Here is a 19,699-nt window from a genome sequence, read left to right on the forward strand (position 1 = left end):
GTGCTACCCTGTAAATAATAATAGAGCCTGTACCTCAGCTGCTTTTAGTTGTTGTCGCTGCTGTTGTTTTCTTCCTTGGTCTTGTTCAGAGGATCAAGTTAGTGTCAAAAAAAAATCATATTCTCTGTGCTTTGAAGCACTAGAGGATAGTAAGATTTCTGCTACCACAGGAATATGAACTCACATGGAAAAGAAACACAACAGGCAACAAAATACCATGTTCTGGCCTGTCTTTGAATCACTGTATCAGAGATTACCAAGCCAATACAGCCACCCCAGTCAAATTTAGGACCCAGTCATTTTGTTAGAGACTATTTAGAATTTCAAGTAATGGTCAAGAAACCAGGAATTCCTTTGTGGGAGCTGCCTGAGGTACTTCAGAAAGCAGTTCCCTGCTGCTGTCAACAAATGAGATGCCCTTCCATTTCACGTTTATATTCTTGTTTGGGTCTCACAGCAATCCCTCTGTGAGGAGTTTTCTTGCAGAGAGCAGGAGGAAAGAGTCCTTCTTGGCATCAGGAAAGCAATCAATCAAGATCACTGCTATGCTGGAAGCGTGCCATCTTTTATCTCAAGAAGTTCATATGTCACTTGAAGATCCAAACACTCAACCCATACAACCCCCTGAACACAGGAAAAGGATTTGTGCTACTTGACCTCCAGGATACAATTCTACATTATCTGCCATGCCATCTCAGGAGATGTGGGAGATCAAAACCACCAAGAGGACAGGCTATTGTTCTCCGGTCACACAAAGTAATTTGACGGTGACCATAACATTCAAAGTGGTAGCAGCATACTTGCACGAAAGCAGTATTTGTGTACTCCTACCAGGACATCTAGCTAACAGAGATTTTCTAGTGGAGCTCTGCATGACAGATTTTGCACAGAATCACAGAATGATAGCAGTTGGAAGGGACCTCTGGAGATCATCTAGTCCAGTCCAACCGCCCTGCCAGAGCAGGGTCACCTACAGCAGGTGGCACAGGAACGCGTCCAGGCGGGTTTTAAACGTCTCCAGAAATCGAGACAAAATGCCCACCTCTCTGGGCAGCCTGTTCCAGTGCTCTGCCACCCTCAAAGTAAAGTTCCTCCTCATGTTTAGGTGGAACTTCCTATGTTCAAGTTTGTGCCCATTACCTCTTTTCCTGTCCCTGGGCACCACTGAAAACCTCAACCTCATGCTCAACCTATTACAGAACTCGGTCTCTAAAAGTCACACCTACTCTTCTACAGATATGAACATACTGGAGTGAGTCCAGTGAAGGGCTGCAAAGACAATTAACGTACTGGAGCACCTGTTGCACAAGGAGTAGTTGAGAGCTGGGACTGCTCAGTCTAGAGAAGAAAAGGCTCAGGCCCGATGTGCACAGGTACCTGATGGGAAGGTGTAAAACACAGAGCCAGACTCTTAGTGGTATCCGCTGAAAGGACAAGAGGCAACAGGCACAAATTAGAAAAAAGTACATTCAATTTAAACATGATTTTCATTTACTTGTTTTTAAACTGAGTGTGAACAAACACTGGAACAAGTTGCCTCCAGCCTTAGAAATATTCAAAACTTGACTCAACACAGTATTAAGCAACATGCTCTAATTGACCTTGCTCTGAGTAGAGGTCCTGTCCAAGCTCAATGATTCTGTGAAGTACAAAATCCCTCTGGGCATGTACTTCTCTGGCACAGAGTATCAGGTAAGATCCTTCTAGTGGTGTCACAAACCTGGAACTGCTGAGAATCCACAAATCCCACAGCCAGGCTCACTGCTTTCAGTTTCCCTCAGCACAACATATTCGTGGAGACGCTAAGAATGAAAAGCTACTTGCTCTGACAAGAGCTGGAGTTTGATCCATACTGTTCATATGGAAAATCCATTTCTCTTCTCCTTTGCTCCAGAGCCCTGCACACCTAGTGTTTCATAGTTAGGAGGAAAAATATGCTGTTAGCATAAAAAGGTGAAGAGTCTGCAAGACACAGATAGACCACACAGTTATTAGCGATTGACTTTATTACCAGCGAACAGTGCAATGTACATAAGGACAGCATATTTAGGTAAGATCTGTTTTCTAATTAGTAAGTTACATTTCCTGAAGTATAGTGTAAAATCAGCAGAATTTCTGAGGCAGAAAATCTGCAAATCTGAAAGGATAGTAAGACAAATCTTTTCTTCTTCAGTCTGAATTCTGACTCTCATTAATCCATCATAAAGGTAAGGCCATTTTCAACACATTTGTTTTACTCTGTTTCTTGCTCATCAGTAGTAAAGTAGGTCTATGTAAACTTCGCTGGTAAACCTCACTAATTGTATAGACAAGGGAAATAAAGGTAGTTTGTAGGCCACTGTGGAAAAAAAACCCAACCCATTAAAGAAATCACCCTTTTCTCCATACTGTCCTTCAATTAATTGCATGCTAATGCATTTTAGCCTTAGTTTGCAGGTGTTACCAACTGCCAGAAGAGGACCGTGACATGAGGTGGGCTTAGCCAGCATGTGCATAAATGGCACACATTTAAAGCATAATCTTTCTTTTTCTCATTTTCGATTTACCAAAAGTCAAAGGGGCTTTCAGTTTTCTAAGCAGCCATTGTCAAAAGGGGCAAGACCTTCTCAGCCTATGTCCAAAATAAATGGATAGTCCTAAGAGTAAAGAGAAAGTAAAACATGTCTCTGTAGCCACAAGGCAACCTGCCACCCAATTCAGAGAAGCAAAACATAATGCTGTTACTCAGGCTATGGGTGTAACAATCCCATTCACTCCAGTTCCATCAGCATCATTCCTTTCTGAAATAAACCCAAGAGAAGCCCTGATTATACAATGTATTATCTTTGCTTTTAGTAGCTCAGTGTCTTACTTAGCAAGATGTCTGACGGCCCACTTAGACTGGCAGTCTTACGCTTTATAACTACAAGTTTATTCTGCTTAGGAGATGAAAATTTAAAATTGTTCTTAAAGTATTGCACTTAGAAGATAGAAAATCTTTCACTACAAAGTTGCAGTCATAGTTCTAGCTTTTAAAATAAATGAGACAAAAAGTAGATTAGCAACACAAATACATAATTTACATCCTTTCCCCTCCCCATCCTGACATCCATAGCCATCTGTGAGTCCCAAGATCACCACCTCCAGAAATTAATACATTTCATTGGTTTTGCACCAACACGGCACATATTTTCATTTCACAAAACTTCCATTTGTATACATTCGAATCTGTTGTTTCAGGAAACTCCTGAATTCCTCAGCTTCCCAGAGAGTGGTAACGGTACTGGCAGCACAGCCCCTCCTCACGGTCCAGTGAAGGGCAGTAAGAAGTCAGGTCCAGTAGAGGTTTTCCTGTCTTCCTGCCAAATACATGTGGTTTCTTGGTCCCTCCTCTCCCCAAAGTTGCCCATTATTAGTTTGTGATGCAGGATCATTTAAGGCATTATAACAGACATGACCAAAGGAACTAACTTCAATTAATGCATTTCCATAATGAGGTGAAAAGAAATCAGTTCACTGGATTATAAAAATAGTTTAAGTGAAAGCTGGTGATTAAGAGCAAAATAAAAAGCAATTTCCTTAAAAATTGTTACTAATGAGAAGTGAGGCACCTTAAGTTCACAGCTGCTAGAGAAGCAGGCCTCTCCCACCACCACCTTTAACAAGGTCCACTTTAGAGTTGCTGGTCTCTGAATTTTATGCTTTTTCAGTCCTTCTTCGCTCGACCTTTGAAGGTATCCATGATACGGAGGTTTCCAAAATAGTCCAAAAAGAGAACAGTCAGTTTCACTGGCAGGACACTGTAAGGTAGGGGAGTTGAAGAAGAAGAGGAAAAAACAAAACAAAACAAAACAGACATCAGAAGAGTTGTGCAGTTTTACCACAGAATTAGTTTTACCTGGCTAATATTGGCAAAGACAGTGTACTCTCTACAATATAGGACCACCGCTCCTCTCAAAATATCCATTACACTCATTTGGTAGCCTGAGTTATTAGACAGATCAGTTTCCCAACCTGGCTCGCAACAGAGTCAGAATTGCCCTAATGCTGGGGCACGACACCAGGTACGCAGCCACTGAGGAGCAGGCCCCTTCTCTACAGCCCACAGTAAAACTGCACCCCAACGGAGTCAGCAAGTCACAGACAGACATTTCTGTCTTTGTTCTATGATCCAAGGGTAGACTGAACCCCTAGAAACAAAAAAAAGAAAACTCCAGAAATGTGCAGAACTTAATGAAAATTATCACCACCAAGTAGAAGCCTGGTTCGCACTTTTGGTCAAAAACATAACTGAAACATCTCTGGACAGAAAAGGAAGAGAGGAAAAGAAGGAAACACTTACTGTTTCAAAACGAGTAAAAAATAAAGAATGCGTGGTAGCAGCAATATTTCTTGGTCCCGCCGAATAGCAGTCATTATCTTCTCAGCCACAAACTCTGGCTCCAGACCAGGAAGCAGCCTTGGCCACCTGGAAGAGAAGACATTTCTTACTGTAATACAAATTGCTTTGGATTCACATTTTACTCAAAGTAAGTCTCCATTTTGCAGTTATTCAACTGAAAGAAGAAATAAATACCACAAATCCCATGAACAACAGAAGCTTCATTATGCTAGAGAGTGAGTGGCCATTGTTATTTTCCCTTGATCTCTATGATCCCTATGACCTCTCATAAGACAAATCCACATAGTCTTCACATTATGACACACTAGGCTTTTATTCGGCTCCTAAATTTGTCATTATACAAGCATACTGAGCAAAGCTATGCCACTGATTTCAGGAGATGAATGGGGGTTTAGAAGCCAAAGAGGACAGCAAGAGCATTTGGCTTCTGCAGAGGAAAGGACACCAATTAACGTTTCACATTTGAGCTTAAATGAATAGTAAAGTACTGAGGGCTTCGCCATTTGGGTTGCCCAGTCACTGCACAGCACTTGTTAACGCCCATCTGAGGCCCTAAAAATAACACAAGCAGAGAAAAGCCTAGCTCATGATTTTCATAAAGGAAACAGGAGTATGTAACATGCTAAACATGCACCTTGCATAAAAACCTCACAAGAGTTTACTCACTTGCTTCTACAGCCCTCAAACATTCCTGTGTTTATGAAGTAAGGACACACAATTGTGGTTTTAATACCAGACTTTTCCAGAACTCTCATCTCGAAATCAACTGACTCTGCAAAACCAACTGCTGCAAATTTACTTGCACAGTAATCTGTAAAATAAATAGAACATTAATTGCAGTTAAACATTTTAATTTACCAAATAAACTTTACCAAACAGGTTCAGTGAGTCCTACCGCTGAACATGTACCCAGGAGCAGTAACAGCTTTTGAGAGGGAACAGGTACAAAGCTACGCTCTACTAAATAAGCTAAGTAGCCACAGGTCTTTTTTACAGTATACAACAGCAGCACTGTACTATAGAAATAGTAGAGAAATGAGATAGATATAGTATGATACATATGCAGTATCTGCAGGAAATTACTGTCTGATAATACAATACTTTACAACAGAGTAGGAACTGTTTTCAGCATGAGGTTACTAATAAAATTTGCCTTTGATGCAATTTACTCCTTTTAATTTCCCTTTCCTAATTTAACTGTTGTTCCAGACTGGCAGCCAGAGGGTTTCTCATTGCATCCCTGCTATCATCTTTCCACCCTCTACTGAACAATAGCAAATGAAATTATCTTTTCATACCACACCTTATCTTTGAATCCATGCACTAGCTTCTCATGCATCAAACTCAAGCTTTCAAGACTCTCTAATGTGGTTTCAACTTGAAACTCAATTAGTCTTCATTATCACTGCCTTGAAGCTAGATTTCTTTTACTGCTATGTTGCTTTATTTCATTTTCCTCCCCCTTTGCATGTGTTTTACAGAAATGCCTTCTGAGTTTGCCCTAATCTCAACACTTTCTTTCAATAACTGTATGGGTCCTCTTGAATGAATTGCTGAGAGACAGAGAATGCAAAAAGAGGTATCGCACCTCTACCTCTGTATCACATCTGTATTTTAGTAGTTCTTTGAGTTAGGGAAGCCTGTGCAGGACTCTGCTTCACTTGAGAACATCCTTGGGGGAAAAGAAGAAAAAAGAAAGGGGCCTATTCCCCACCAAATATCTTCAGGTTAAATTTAACAACATTGAAGTTCTCAGATTCCAAAATTCTGTATGGCTCCTAGATCCTCTAACTGCCTTGACAGAAAAACCTGTTTCACAGCACTACTGAGCATCTGGAAAACTCTTTTGAAAGAAATGGTCTATTTAAGGTCAGCTGGTTTGAAAGTATGTCCATTTGCTTTACCTATACACAAAGACCCAGAAACTCAAAATTAGGATTTCTTTTTTCATGAGTATTGATTGCAGCTTAAATCAAATTAATTGTTTAAATGAATGTAAGATTTAATACACTACCTGAAAGACCATTGACTCCAATAATTCCCGCTGCGCTTGCAATACTAACCAAGTGTCCATGGTTAGCGGCCACCATTGCTGGGAGAAAGGCTTTGTAAGTCTGCAATGTACACGAGAGTTGCAATGAAATATTTTACTAAGTAAACTATATACTATAATATTTTGAAAGTCTTGTTTTTAAAGTATCCCTACAGCTTCCCTCCCTTCCATTATGGAAAGGGGGGAGGAGGGGCAAAAGGAGTTTGTTGTTTGAACTGTAACCTTCAACTACTAAGGTGGGATGTTCCAGGCCCCACCAGTACCACTTTCTCCTCAACACCAAAGACAGATGGTAACTTGCTGAAAGCTGAAGATACAGCTTCAGCTAGTTGTTAAGTTTCTTACAGCCTAAAGCTCAGCACTGCAGTGTTTCAAATGAGAACTAAGCGTTCACTGCAAATTTTGTAAAATGGCAAAAATTTGAATTTCATGTCTTCCTTCTATTAAATTCGTTTAATCTTTGTGATTAAATTTATTTACGAAAAACCTGGAGCATGTTTTAATATCCCCTTTCCAATTCTTTATGATAGGAATATCATATAGATGACCTGCCTTCCCTGGAAGGAAGAAAAGGCAAATTAAGTTACTCATTTTGGACAAACGCCCCACTTATTAAGAGCATTGTCTGAACGCGTGTTTTTTCTCACTGAAACTGTCATAACCACAAAGCAATTAGAACACTAACAGAACTGAACACTTCTCTGTTACTAGAGCAGCAGCTTTTAGGCTGGACCTGCTTCATGGCAATTAATATTGAGGGATTATAACATATGACTAGCTTCAGAATTTTCAGATGGTAAATTTCAGCTCTTAAGAGCATTTCTAAATATGAAGCAATTTTGCTTCCACCTACCTACCCCAGAAGTTCCCAAAGGATCCATTCTTCCACCTTTTTTTTATTTTACAGACTCCCAGGCATAGAAAGTAACTTCTTGCATCATTTCTGTCTGAACTTACAAGGAGCATCCTTACATATCCTTGCATATTTTCCTCAATTCCAAAAGACAAAATTAACAATGAAAACATGCTAAAAGGATGTTTTATGATGATGCTGTATGTATATGCAAAGTACAGGTATTACCCAGAAGTGTGCCATTATGTTCACTTCCATGCTTTTTTCCACAAGTGATTCTGGAGAATCAATAAACGTCTTCCCAGTTACAATACCAGCATTGTTGACTAGGATGGTAACGTCACCAACTTCTTTTTTAACCTAAAACAAAAAGGCTCAAGATGTTATGCAATAAATACACGCTTTCCAAATTTTATATATGAAAACATAAGAAATAGAAATATCGCACATTTCAAACAGATCCAGGTTCTTGCACATTCTCACCTGATGCCTTTTTAGAGCTGAGCTTACAGCTGGACTTTCTTTGGAAGTGTGGAGCCCAACAGCTCCACGCAGGCTTCTGCTTTCAGCACCTCTGGTTCTTGCTGCAATTGTTCCAGCTAAGTCTCTATTGCAGAGAGCTTAACTCATTCAACAAGGATTTTGCTACAGTAAACCCATCTAAAAACCAATGAGCAATTCTTTTTGTGTTTACCAGAAGGAGGTACATCAAATCTGCGTGAGGGCTGTAATACCTAAACTTTCACTTGCGACGTTCCTTGCATTGTACTCAAATCCTCTTGCGTTTTCCACAGAGCGACTTGAGCACAGAAGCCGTGCTGCCATATGACTTGAAGGCTGAAGCCAGCTTGCACAGTACTTGAGTCTTTTGACGAGCAGAGGGAAAACTGGATTCCCTGTTGGCACTGTTAATTGCCTGCGTCCAAACAGTCCACAGATTCATCTCTCCTACTGGACAGAGCAGCAGCTACTTAATAGAATCTTAATATTTCAGCTATTTGAAGATTGTCCATGCTGTTTTCCACTTCTGATTGTGACTGTTAAACACTGACATGTATTACGTGGTAGTTTTTCACCAGCGGTAACTTGTGTTACGCAGCACGCATGTTAAACCAGACTTTCTGGGGGAGCAGGTGGAGTTTTCTGCCCTCAGTGTGTTGGAATTAGAATGGGCAGTCACATTCGATCAGCAGTATTCCGCACAGGCAGTGAGAAAAACCACCTGCAAAATTAATTTCCTCCTTACAGCCTTTTTATTTATTCAAGTATCTTGACTATTTCAAGCAACTTTACAGAAACTTAAGAGCTTATCTTACTAAACGAAAAAGGTTTTTTTACAAGTTTATTTCTGATGAAGACAGCCTGAAAGGACACCATGTCTCCATTGACGCTAGCCCTCACGACAGCACAAGAAATAAAAAACCTGTGGGAAGAGTAGTAGTTTGTTATGAAAATTAAACAAAAGCTGCAAGGTTCTGAATAAAGGAAGATTTTAGAACACGTGCATTCACAGAAGGCAAAAGCCTTATAAGCTTCTGGGGCTCACAGTGCAGAAGCTTGTTTCTAGCGTATTTGCTTCAAGAATCCTTGTAAGATGGTTCCCAGAAAGTAAGTTGGCTAAAGAATAATATCAACACATTTAGTTCAGTAAGAGGAAGACATGGTCCCCCAAAACATCCTTTTCTCTAAATTGGAGAGGTATGGATTTGATGGGTAGACTGTTCAGTGGATGAAAATTGGTTGGACAGTGGCATCCAGAGGGCAGTGGTCAATGGCTCAATGTCTGGATGGAGACTGGTGGCAAGTGGTGTCTCTCAGGGGTCTGTACTGGGACTTGTACCGTTTAATCTTCATCAATAACACAGACAGCAGGATTGAGTGCATCCTCAGCAAGTTTGCGGATGACACTGAGATGAGTGGTGCAGCTAACATGCCTGAGGGACGGGATGCCATCCAGAGGGACATGGGCAAGCTCAAGAAGCGTGCCTGTGCAGACCTCATGACGTTCAACAAGGCCAAGTGCAAGGTCCTGCACTTGGGTCGGGGCAAGCCCCAGTATCAATACAAGCTGGGGGATGAAGGGATTGAGAGCAGCCCTGCCAAGAAGGACTTGGAAGGTACTGGTGGATGAAAAGCTGGACATGAGCCAGCAATGTGCACTCACAGCCCAGAAAGCCAACCATATCCTGGGCTGCAACAAAAGAAGCATGGCCAGCAGGTCAAGGGAGGGGATTCTGCCCTCACTCTGGTGAGACCCCACCTGAAGTACTGTGTCCAGTGCTGGAGCCCTCAGCACAGGAAAGACATGGACCTGTTGGAGCGGGTCCAGTGGAGGGCCACAAAAATGATCTGAGGGCTAGAGCACCTCTCCTGTGAGGACAGGCTGAGAGAGTTGCGGTCGTTCAGCCTGGAGAAGAGAAGGCTCCAGGGACACCTTACTGCTGCCTTCCAGTACCTAAAGGGGACCTAGAAGAAAGCTGGAGAGGGACTTTTTACAAAGGCATGTAGTGATAGAACAAGGGGTCATGGTTTTAAACTAGAAGAGGGCAGATTTAGACTAGATATTAGGAAGAAATTCTTTACGGTGAGGGTGGTGAGACACTGGAACAGGTTACCCAGAGAAGTTGTGGATGCCTCACCCCTGGAAACATTCAAGGTCAGGTTGGAGGGGGCTCTGAGCAACCTATCTAGTTGAAGATGTCCCTGCTCATTGCCGGGGGGGGGTGTGCGTGGACTAGATGACCTTTAAAGGTCCCTTCCAACCCAAACTATTCAATGATTCTAAGTATAGTTCTCATTTTAGCTCCAGACTGAGGACTTCCATGAACAGACTCACTTGAGAGAACAACCGTAGGCCATCTGATATCAAGATATTGGGGCCAGCTCTCAAAAGGAGAATGAAAATATTTAATGCAGTATTTGAAGTACAGTTTATTAACCTGAGATATCTGGCAAAAAGGAAATCAGTGCTCCTTATGTTGTTTAATTCATGATTTTCAGATCAAGTGGTAAACATGTGCTGATCAGTAGCTTTGGGAAACCATGTTGGTTTTATGCAGTCTTGCCATGTGGTTGCAGATTACAGAACCTCATTTCTTATGGCATTTCCTTTGTAAGGTGCTTACAGCAACTGAAGAATCAACAGGCAGACGAGATAGACTAGCCCGTATAGCTAGTAAAGAATTAGAGGATAATTTACTACCTATCCTCTATTCCCACTTAACTTACTCATCTTCCTTAAACTTGCTCCAATTTCACCTACTTTTGTTAAGTAAGGGTTTAAAAACCAGAAAGGAGCCTTTGTAGGATTACACAGAACAGCTTTTATAATAAATTCATCAGCCAGAGCCCCTCTCCACCTCAGTCATTACTCACACATTCTTGTCTGTCTGTTCACCTCTCAAAAAGTTGTCATGTAACAATTTAAATATTTCTGAAGCAGCACTACATGATCTCCACAGGTAGCCTTAGACAAGTTGTTCTAGTCACCAACCTGAGTATGTACCCCTCATCACAAATTAAGAATAGCATGCATTCAGAGATATAGATGCAATCATTAGCAAATGCTGCTTTAATACTGCCTCATGCCAGATGATCTAGCAATTCTGGAAGACTGGACCAGTACCCCAAATCTACCCTTTGAGGCAAATAACAAATACCTTAATAGGTGGTCACACTTCTTTTGTGTGAACAAAAGATGGACAGAGGTGGGGGTGATGTGGTACATGCAGTTAATAACTTGGTGATTGGGGCATTCAGATTAGATGGGAGAAGGGAAATAAAACCAGAACCTTGATCATTCCATTTCTAACTAGTGGCGAAAACCTAAACAATCTCTTCCTTTGCCATCTGTCTCTACTCAGTCTTCCAAGATATATTCACGCTTTGGATGGAATTCAAACCAGATTTGAGGGCCTTCTTGCAACCTGGACAAATAATTCCAGCTTTACAACACCTCTGTTGATGCTGCTTCCCCACTAACTAGCTGCGACAGCTCTTTTCTTCAGCAAGTTGGCTGTTTTAATTCCCTTCTCCTCTCAGCCCTCCCCTGTGCATGACAGAGCCAAGACACTCAGCCCAGGCTCCCACACTTTGTTTTGAGGCCAAGTACGGAAGACCTTTATCAAGCCTTTTCCCTAGCTATTAAGGGGGTGTGTGTGTGCATGTGTGGGGTGTAATGTCAACTTTTCAGAGCTCTAGAGGTCTCCATTGGTGCAGTACAGGAAAGCATGTTCCAGGTGTTTATTTCAGGCCTAGGTAGGGCAAGCATTATGCAGACAGCTAATCTGGTTAAACATCTTTTTCAGGTATAAAAACTATTTCCTCTTTGTTTCTGCATTTATATTTATGTTTTTATATTGAAGTTTAATAGTAAGTAATTCCCATGATTCACAAAAAGCATCCCAAAGCATCTGTGTTCTAAGAACCAGAAATCCCTCCATAACAGCCTACAGGAGGTAGAAGAAAGCATTTCGTATGTTTTATAGGCAGCATGAAATGCCACCAGGAAGCGTGCTTCTACTGTTGCTCCTCTGCACAGGAAAGGCTATTCTCAGTGAAGAACTGACTGCAAATTGTCATCTTGACTACCAAGCAAGAAAAAACAGTGTATATGGCAAAAAGTACTGTGCAAGAGAGATACTGGAAGTACATGTGAACCCCAACACAATGAGAAAAAAGCTTCCGTTTCCTCACAAGTAGGAGGATCAAAGAACAGAGAGTTACTTCCCTCTTTCAAAGCCCCAGATTCTTAAAGTTTAGCTGAACTCGAGGGAGGGATAGATCAGAGAAGGCCACATTCCTTTAGGGGTTGGGTACTTCTGGAACATTAGAAATAAATTTTAAGCTATGGCTCTTGATAGCAAAAAGCTGTCCTTCATCCTGTTGGTACAGGAAAGGAACAAGGACACCACATGTGCAGGGCTTTTTGGTTTTCTTCCTACTGAAGTGACTTTTCCCCAGTCTCTCTGTGTGGCTGATGAAGTACCAGAAGCAGGTATTTAAGGTTCACATACATTTTATTTTGGCTTTGAGATTGTTTTACTGGGCAAAAGTTTTCAACCATATCCTGCCCTGCCTGCATGAATTTAGTTCGCTATAGTCTTGCAAAACTCCAAGTCACTGTGTGAAGCTGAATCACCAGGGAAAAAAACCCCAAAACCTGGAACCGCGCTGCCTCATCTTGCAAAGTCTACCACAGCACATTAAGTAAACAGTGGCACCAAGCACTAACTAATACCAGCCTTCTTGTCACTAATAAGATGGGAAAGTTGTCAGCGTGGTCCTACATCAGTTGTCAGTGGGACATGACACTTCTGAAATAACAGTAGTAGGGTATTTTCTTCTGTGTGGATCAGCAGGAGGATTGTCAGCAGAGCAGCTGTTAGTGAACTGCTGACAGAAGATTATAAGTGAGGACTCATGCACCAAGACCCTCTTATTTCTTTACTCCTGTCTACCTTTGTTTTTAACATCCCTAACCTGCATCACACACGTATCTACACCCTCTTCTCCATTTTGTGTTTGGCCATAAAGGCTTTGCTACTGCTTTTCCCCCATGGGACTGAAGTGCTAGCCCTTGAGTCCTCAAAACTGACAGTTAGTTTCCATCTTCTTCATTCCAGTGTCCTTCACACTGCAATACTCCCTCCTCATCTTCCTTCTCCTCCGCTCCTCCCAGTTCAGTGGGAAGCACAGTTACAGGCCTGCAACGAGACACAGGCAACTGCTCTGCGTGTACAGCAGATGTGCAACTCAGCTGGTGTAACAGAGCTGCAAGGGGGACCAAGGGTGATCAGCATTACCAGAATACAAACCCAATAGTACCAGCATCTCACAAGCTGCAAGTCATACACAAGCTTCACTTACCAGAAAGTTTGTTCTAGTCGTTTTTGCACAGATAGAAAAAAAAAGCAGAAAGCTAGAGCTTCTTAAAAAGCACCAAAAGAGCAACATTATTTCAGTCAAAAGATGTTACTGAAGACAGCTGAACTTTATTGTTATTAAGAATTCATCCTCAGGCAAACACTCACTGTGGAAACTTTCTAGTCCAACAGTTAAGTTTAGCAACATTTTAAGCAAATGAGAACAGGTTTTTATAATGGAAACTGTTAAGCAATTTTAGCTTTTGGCAATTCTACCACTCTGCCCAAAATATCTAACCACATGCTACATTCACAATGCTCTTCGGAAAGGAAAGTAAGAAACACTTAAGACTTCAAGATACATTTATTAATTCTGATAAAGCAAGTCTGCAAGAGTCTATTCACAGCCACGGAATTATTTGAAAATTGCCTAAGCAGTTAATCCTTTTTACAGCATATGCTCTTTAGGGTTTACTTTTGGTAAAAGGATGCCAGAACTTGAAATACTGCTTTAGCTTCAATAAATTGATTTTCTGCACTTTACCAGTAAGTGCTTGCTCAGTAATTGAATGAATGAGAAGCTATCCAGTTGAAATTAGCTACTGAAAAAGAGAACCAGCTTTTTTTTTTTTTTTTTTAAAAGGAACAGAGGTACAATTCAACTCTAAAAAACAGTCTTCTTAAAATAGGTAGCATGCACAATACATTCTGAATAAATTAACTTTAATCTCACCTTGAGGTCACTAAAACTTACCATACACACATGCATGCACTCAGATTAGTGTCAAAGATGCAAATAAGATACTTTACCTGATCAGCTACTGTGTAGATGTCCTGCCTTTTGCTACAGTCACAGATGTAACTGTGTACTCTCACCGCTCCGTTTTCTCTGACCAGTCTACTTGTCTCCTTGAGCCCCTCTTGATTAATGTCCCAGAGAACCACCGTGGCTCCAAGGCTGGCAAACTTTAAAGATAAGAGTCTTCCAATGCCACTTCCCGCTCCTGTTATTAATACTATTTCACCACTAACACTCTTCTTCCGTTTAGGCACAATAAGGAACACTAGTGACTCCAGAATGTAATAAACAGAAAGTCCGATGACTTTGAGTGTTTCCAGGAAGAAATTCATCTTGAGGCTATTTCTTCAGATACCTGATAAAATAAAAATGTTTACTAAACAGAATAAACCATAAAGAGATTAAATGCCAACATGCGTATTTCAAAAGTGAAGAGCACTTTCAGATCCATTCTAAATATTTCCTCTAACCTGCTTCTGAGTATTGTTTCAAAAAAAATACATAGGCTTACATCTGCACATCTGACGCATTTGTCCTGTTTCTGTATCATCTCCAGGTTGCTCCTAATCCCCTCCAGAACACAACACACAATTGATTTACCATTGGGCAGAGGCAGGAAACACCTCCCCTCATCTGCTTTAGAAATTCCCCACCTCTCATGTCACGGGTTTCCATCTCTGCTCTGACAGAATGTGGACTCAAAAACTAGAATCAAAAGAGTGATAGTTGTCTCTTGAGCATCTTAAGCAGAAATGCATGACAATTACAAATCAGAGCTTATGGCTTGATCAAACAACTTCAGTACTCACAAGCTACTATTTTAGGTCAGGAAGAATTCTCCTTTTAGGACCATGACTTTTTTTGCTTTGTAGGGACTCCCTGTCATTCAGAAATCATATGCAAACCAACTCATAGTCTCCACCCTGCTGGAGAACTCACCGGAACCAGGACACTGTATATGACTACTAGCTTTTCAACTACCAGGGGTACCATTACTGGTGAGAGCCTGCTTTTGCATTTGAGCAGTGTTTTGTTTAGGGATGCATTGCAAAGCTGTTGACTTTCTTCCCTTCACCTCCCTGCATTAAGCAAGTGTCATGGGCTTGAATCATGCCATCTCAGGTATGCGTTTAACTTCACCATCTGTACTCACCACAGTAATGCTGACACCAAGCAGGCATTTAAGTCCTTGAAAGAACAGCAATTAATTCCCAGGACACAAATGCTATGCAACAAATGCACCCTTGGTCAAAGACGATTTTAATCTTTGACTAACTACAATATGAAAGATTAATATCTTCCTTCTCAGCTAAAGGTGGAGCACGCTGGCGCTTACACTTCAGCATTTAGCACTACATGCCCAGTTGGATCACATCTCTTAGTTAACATTGCTATCTATGTGTATAGGTAATTGTGTTTGACGATTGCTGAGAGGTAAGTTACTTAGATCTCTACTACTCTGAGCAAAGTTCATGAAATTTCGCATGTGGACATACACGTGTTATCATGAGTCTCAGGTTTTGTACTCGGGTGACAAGGCCAGTCCTAAAAAGGGATAGGCCACTGCTGGAACAGAGCAAATTATTTCAGAAAGTTTTCTGGGAGAAACATTAGGACACAGTAAAGCTATTCTGATAACAGAAAAATATTTGTCAAAAACATAGTGGGTAGGGAAACAAGTTCTTCTTTCTGAAGAAGAGGAGTCACAGGGTAACGTTTTCTGTTCTTCATTCTCTTTGAAATGGGACTAAATGTGTGCAGAGGTTCTGGCACAGATGAAAGGCAGTAACACCAGTAAGAAATGGAAGAAATGTCAAAAAGGCACAGGAACATCTTTCTAGGGCCAACATTGACATCTCCTGTAATAGGCTCTCATAGCTATAAAGCTACTATATATATAAGCAGAACTAGGGTTACACAGGAAAAGTGTTATTAAATTCCATGTACATCAAAAACCCAGCAAGTTTTTTGCAAGACAAGTTCTTTGGTGGGTCTAAACCAGAAGTAACAAATCTTTAAAATAAATGCAGTTGTTGAATTTAACTTGATTAAACTAACTTAATGCACTTAATATCCTCCATGTGAAGGAGATGGGTACCTCCGGAATAGATAAGGATGTTACAGTTAGTCCCTATGGAAAAACAAGGGAGGCAATGGCCTTCAAAGTATAGTACACAATTTGACCTAAACCCAGTTTAGAACTTACATCAGCAATTTATTAAGTAAAATAATCATGTATTAGGCTTATCTAGGACAGAGGCACATTAGATTTTAGAGAAGTACTGACTTTCTCTTAGAGAAGTAGAGCTGTTTAGGCATACAGACCACAGGAGACTGTGTTAGAACACCAACCCCACATCCTTTAGTGAGACCCTTAATTTCCACTGACACATCTCTCACCCAACCCAGCTTTGACTGGAACCATTCTCACTGGTTCACTGCATTAGTGCTGCTAATTACACCAGCTACTCTTACCAAACATATCCATACAGATAATTAAAATCAGCCAACACACTTGTCTGATTTCGGCTCCTCAACTAAAGCGAGCGGGGAATCTACTTACAGGTGAATTAGCCAGGGGTACCCTTGCCACACATAAGATCTCAGATCCCTTCTCACACCACGTATCGTTTTTTTTAACATGCCTACACCCGCACAGACATAAATGTGGAGGGCTTCTACACTGTAGTGAAGCACCAGAGGTGTTACAACAGCTTAGCAGACAGATTTCTTTCTGAGAGCAGACAACTTTGCCAGCATGGAGGGGCTGCCAAGCATGCCAACGGTGGTAGCCCTGTGAGCTCTCGCAGGCTGCCCGCACTCCCCGGGCACAAGGGCAGATCTGAGGCCAGCATCCAAATGCCAGCTAGCCAAGGGGATGAACGGCTGATCACGCAGCCACCCGAGCGGAGGCTGGCCAGCATGAATCTGCTCACTGCATCTGCAGTGTGTGACGCCCCCAAAAATACCCCACAGCAGCCCTGTAGCCACGGGCGTCCAAGGGCTGAGGTGCAGCAGTGCCCTCCTCGCCACCTGGAAGACGCTGGACTGCCTTACTCTCGCTTGGTACACCTCATCTGCCACCCCAATTAGTGTCATTAAAAAAAAACACAAGCCCAAAACAACCCTAGAGGCGGTTTTCAGCTGTGGCGACCGGCTCCTCGCCCTCCCTCGGGGCCGCCTCCCGGACACGCGCCGCTGCCCGCCCCGGCCCCGCCAGCGGGACCTGCCCTCGCAAGGGCGACAGGAGGCCGGGAACGTGGCTCCCCCCCGCCGGGCGCAACCTGCCCCGACCCCCAGCCCAGGGGCCCCCGCAGCCGTGGGTACCTCTGCCTGCCCGGCGTAGTGTAGCCCGGTCGCTCCGGGGCAACCGGGAGGAGAGAGCAGGCCGAAGGAAGCAAACAGCGCAGCGAGGTGCGGCGGCCCGGCCTTTATGCCGGCAGTCCGCCCCCGCCGCAGGGACGACCGGATGCCCGGGGGCGGAGCGGGAGGGCTCCGCGGGGGCGGGAGGCCGGGCCAGGGACGGCAGCTGGATGAGCTCCGGCCCGGTGGAGGGGGGGTTGTCAGCCTCCGCGCCCGGCCCGGGCAGGCGACGGGGAGCCGAGGCCCGGGGCCGGTGAAGGCGCTCGGCCGCCTCAGCGCCTCGCTGGGGCCGGAGTAGGGAGAAGAGCCCTAAGGACAGAGCAGCTTGTGGGGCGGGGGCTCTCGGGGCAGCTCCCCTTACCCCCTGCCGCCTGCTTTGCTTTTAAAAGATAGCAGTATTTATTACGTCCTTTTGATTTTTGTGAGGGGAGAAGTAACGTCTGTTGGAGAGGCGGTGGAGTGGGAGAAGGTGGATTTCGTGGGGCTGGTGCAGGTGGGCTTCAGGGGGAGCTGGAGGAGGGGTGGTGCTGAGGGAGAGGAGGGCGCGCATTTTGTCCTGGGAGGAAGTTTGGAGAAACCTGTTGAGCTCCGGGAGGTGCAGGACTTAGGGTAGCCCATGTGAAGAAGTCACTGAGCTTGGGGTGGTTGTGGCTCCACGCAGAGAGACCTGCACTGGAGGGTACGCTTGGGTGTGAGGAGATCTGTAAGGCCAAGCCCTGCATGAAGCCATGCTCCATGGAAAAGGTTTAACTTGGCAAATGTGGCCCTTCCTGGGGCCTTCCTCTCAAGGGAACTAAGGGAATTCTCATTCCCCGGAGAACACATTTAAGCTTGCAAAACGTGTTCTAGCTGCAATCAGAGTCACGAGCTTGCTAATTTGGTGAAGTGCTCTATATTTACTGCTATAGATACCTTAATCTCTTAGAGCAGCATTGTTTTGGAAGGTTTTTTTAACTTGCTCATCCTTAAGCAGCAGAACTGTAAGGTGCTGAGTATTCACAACTTCAAGGAAAGGCTGTATGAGGAGAGGATGCTTAGTACCACCAGAAAAAAATATGACTGAAGGAATTTTCGTGGCACTGAGATCATTAATATTCCTCCTTTCCAGCTTGGCATGTTTGTGTTGCTGTTACACTTCTGTAGAAGTTCAAGAACACAGCTTTCTGAATGTTATTTTCACCTGATCAATTAAACAAATGCTTCCTCATGAAAGACTAGATTTAATTTAACTGAAAAGGACGCTGAGGGGAGACCTTATCGCTCTCTACAACTACCTGAAAGGAGGTTGTAGAGAGGTTGGGATCGGTCTCTTCTCCCAAGTAACAGGCAATCGGACAAGAGGAAACGGCCTCAAGTTGCGCCAGGGGAGGTTTAGCCTGGTTATTAGGAACAATTTTTACACTGAAAGTGTTATTAAGCTTTGGAACAGGCTGCCCAGGGAAGTGGTTGAGTCCCCATCCCTGGAGGTATTTAAAAGACGGGCAGACATAGTGCTTAGAGATATGGTTTAGTGATGATTTTTGTCAAGAGTTAGGTTGACGGTTGGACCAGATGATCTGAAAGGTCCCTTCCAACCGACATGATTCTATGATTCTAATATACTGCACAATAAAGAATATGGAACAGCAATTCATAATCTGATCTTCTTTAGGCAGCTTTAAAAATCTGCCGTTTGATCCAGTAATCTCCAAAGAAATTTTGAAAACCCCTTGTGCACAAACATTTTCCAGGAGAAAGGATGGAGAGCACGCTTGGCGATACATACTGGTGAGGGAGCAGGTTGCTTTATTTGCTTGCTTGTCTTTGAGCAAAAGGCTCCCCATGAGAAGAACAGGGGTTTGAAAGGTCCTGTGCTGTTTAAATAAATACTTCTCTTGCTGTACTCGCCACAGTAATGCTGACACCACGCAGGCATTTAAGTCCTTGAAAGAACGGCAATTAATTCCCAGGACACAAATGCTATGCAACAAATGCACCCTTGGTCAAAGACGATTTTAATCTTTGACAAACTACAATATGAAGGATTAATATCTTCCTTCTCAGCTAAAGGTGGAGCACGCTGGCGCTTACACGTCAACCTTTAGCACTACATGCCCAGTTGGATCACATCTCTTAGTTAACATTGCTATCTATGTGTATAGGTAATTGTGTTTGACGATTGCCGAGAGGTAAGTTACTTAGATCTCTACTACTCTGAGCAAAGTTCATGAAATTCCGCATGTGGACATACACGTGTTATCATGAGTCTCAGGTTTTGTACTCGGGTGACAAGGCCAGTCCTAAAAAGGGATAGGCCACTGCTGGAACAGAGCAAGTTATTTCAGAAAGTTTTCTGGGAGAAACATTAGGACACGGTAAAGCTATTCTGATAACAGAAAAATATTTG

At 42.9% G+C, this 19,699-nt stretch overlaps 1 protein-coding gene across 1 annotated transcript; it reads right to left on the reverse strand.

Annotated features, from left to right (window-relative positions):
• Window positions 1–1,988: 1,988 nt before the first annotated feature.
• On the reverse strand, window positions 1,989–17,418 carry LOC141739558 (epidermal retinol dehydrogenase 2-like). Its single transcript, XM_074577060.1, has 7 exons — window positions 17,278–17,418; window positions 13,962–14,305; window positions 7,516–7,647; window positions 6,396–6,495; window positions 5,048–5,192; window positions 4,322–4,447; window positions 1,989–3,779 (listed from the first exon to the last, which is right to left on the reverse strand). Exons 2-7 carry the CDS (start codon window positions 14,280–14,282, stop codon window positions 3,686–3,688), a joined length of 918 nt encoding a protein of 305 aa, XP_074433161.1. The 5' UTR covers window positions 14,283–14,305; window positions 17,278–17,418; the 3' UTR covers window positions 1,989–3,685.
• Window positions 17,419–19,699: the final 2,281 nt, after the last annotated feature.

Source organism: Larus michahellis, chromosome 2 (assembly GCF_964199755.1).
Source record: "Larus michahellis chromosome 2, bLarMic1.1, whole genome shotgun sequence".
Taxonomy (NCBI): Eukaryota; Metazoa; Chordata; class Aves; order Charadriiformes; family Laridae; genus Larus; species Larus michahellis.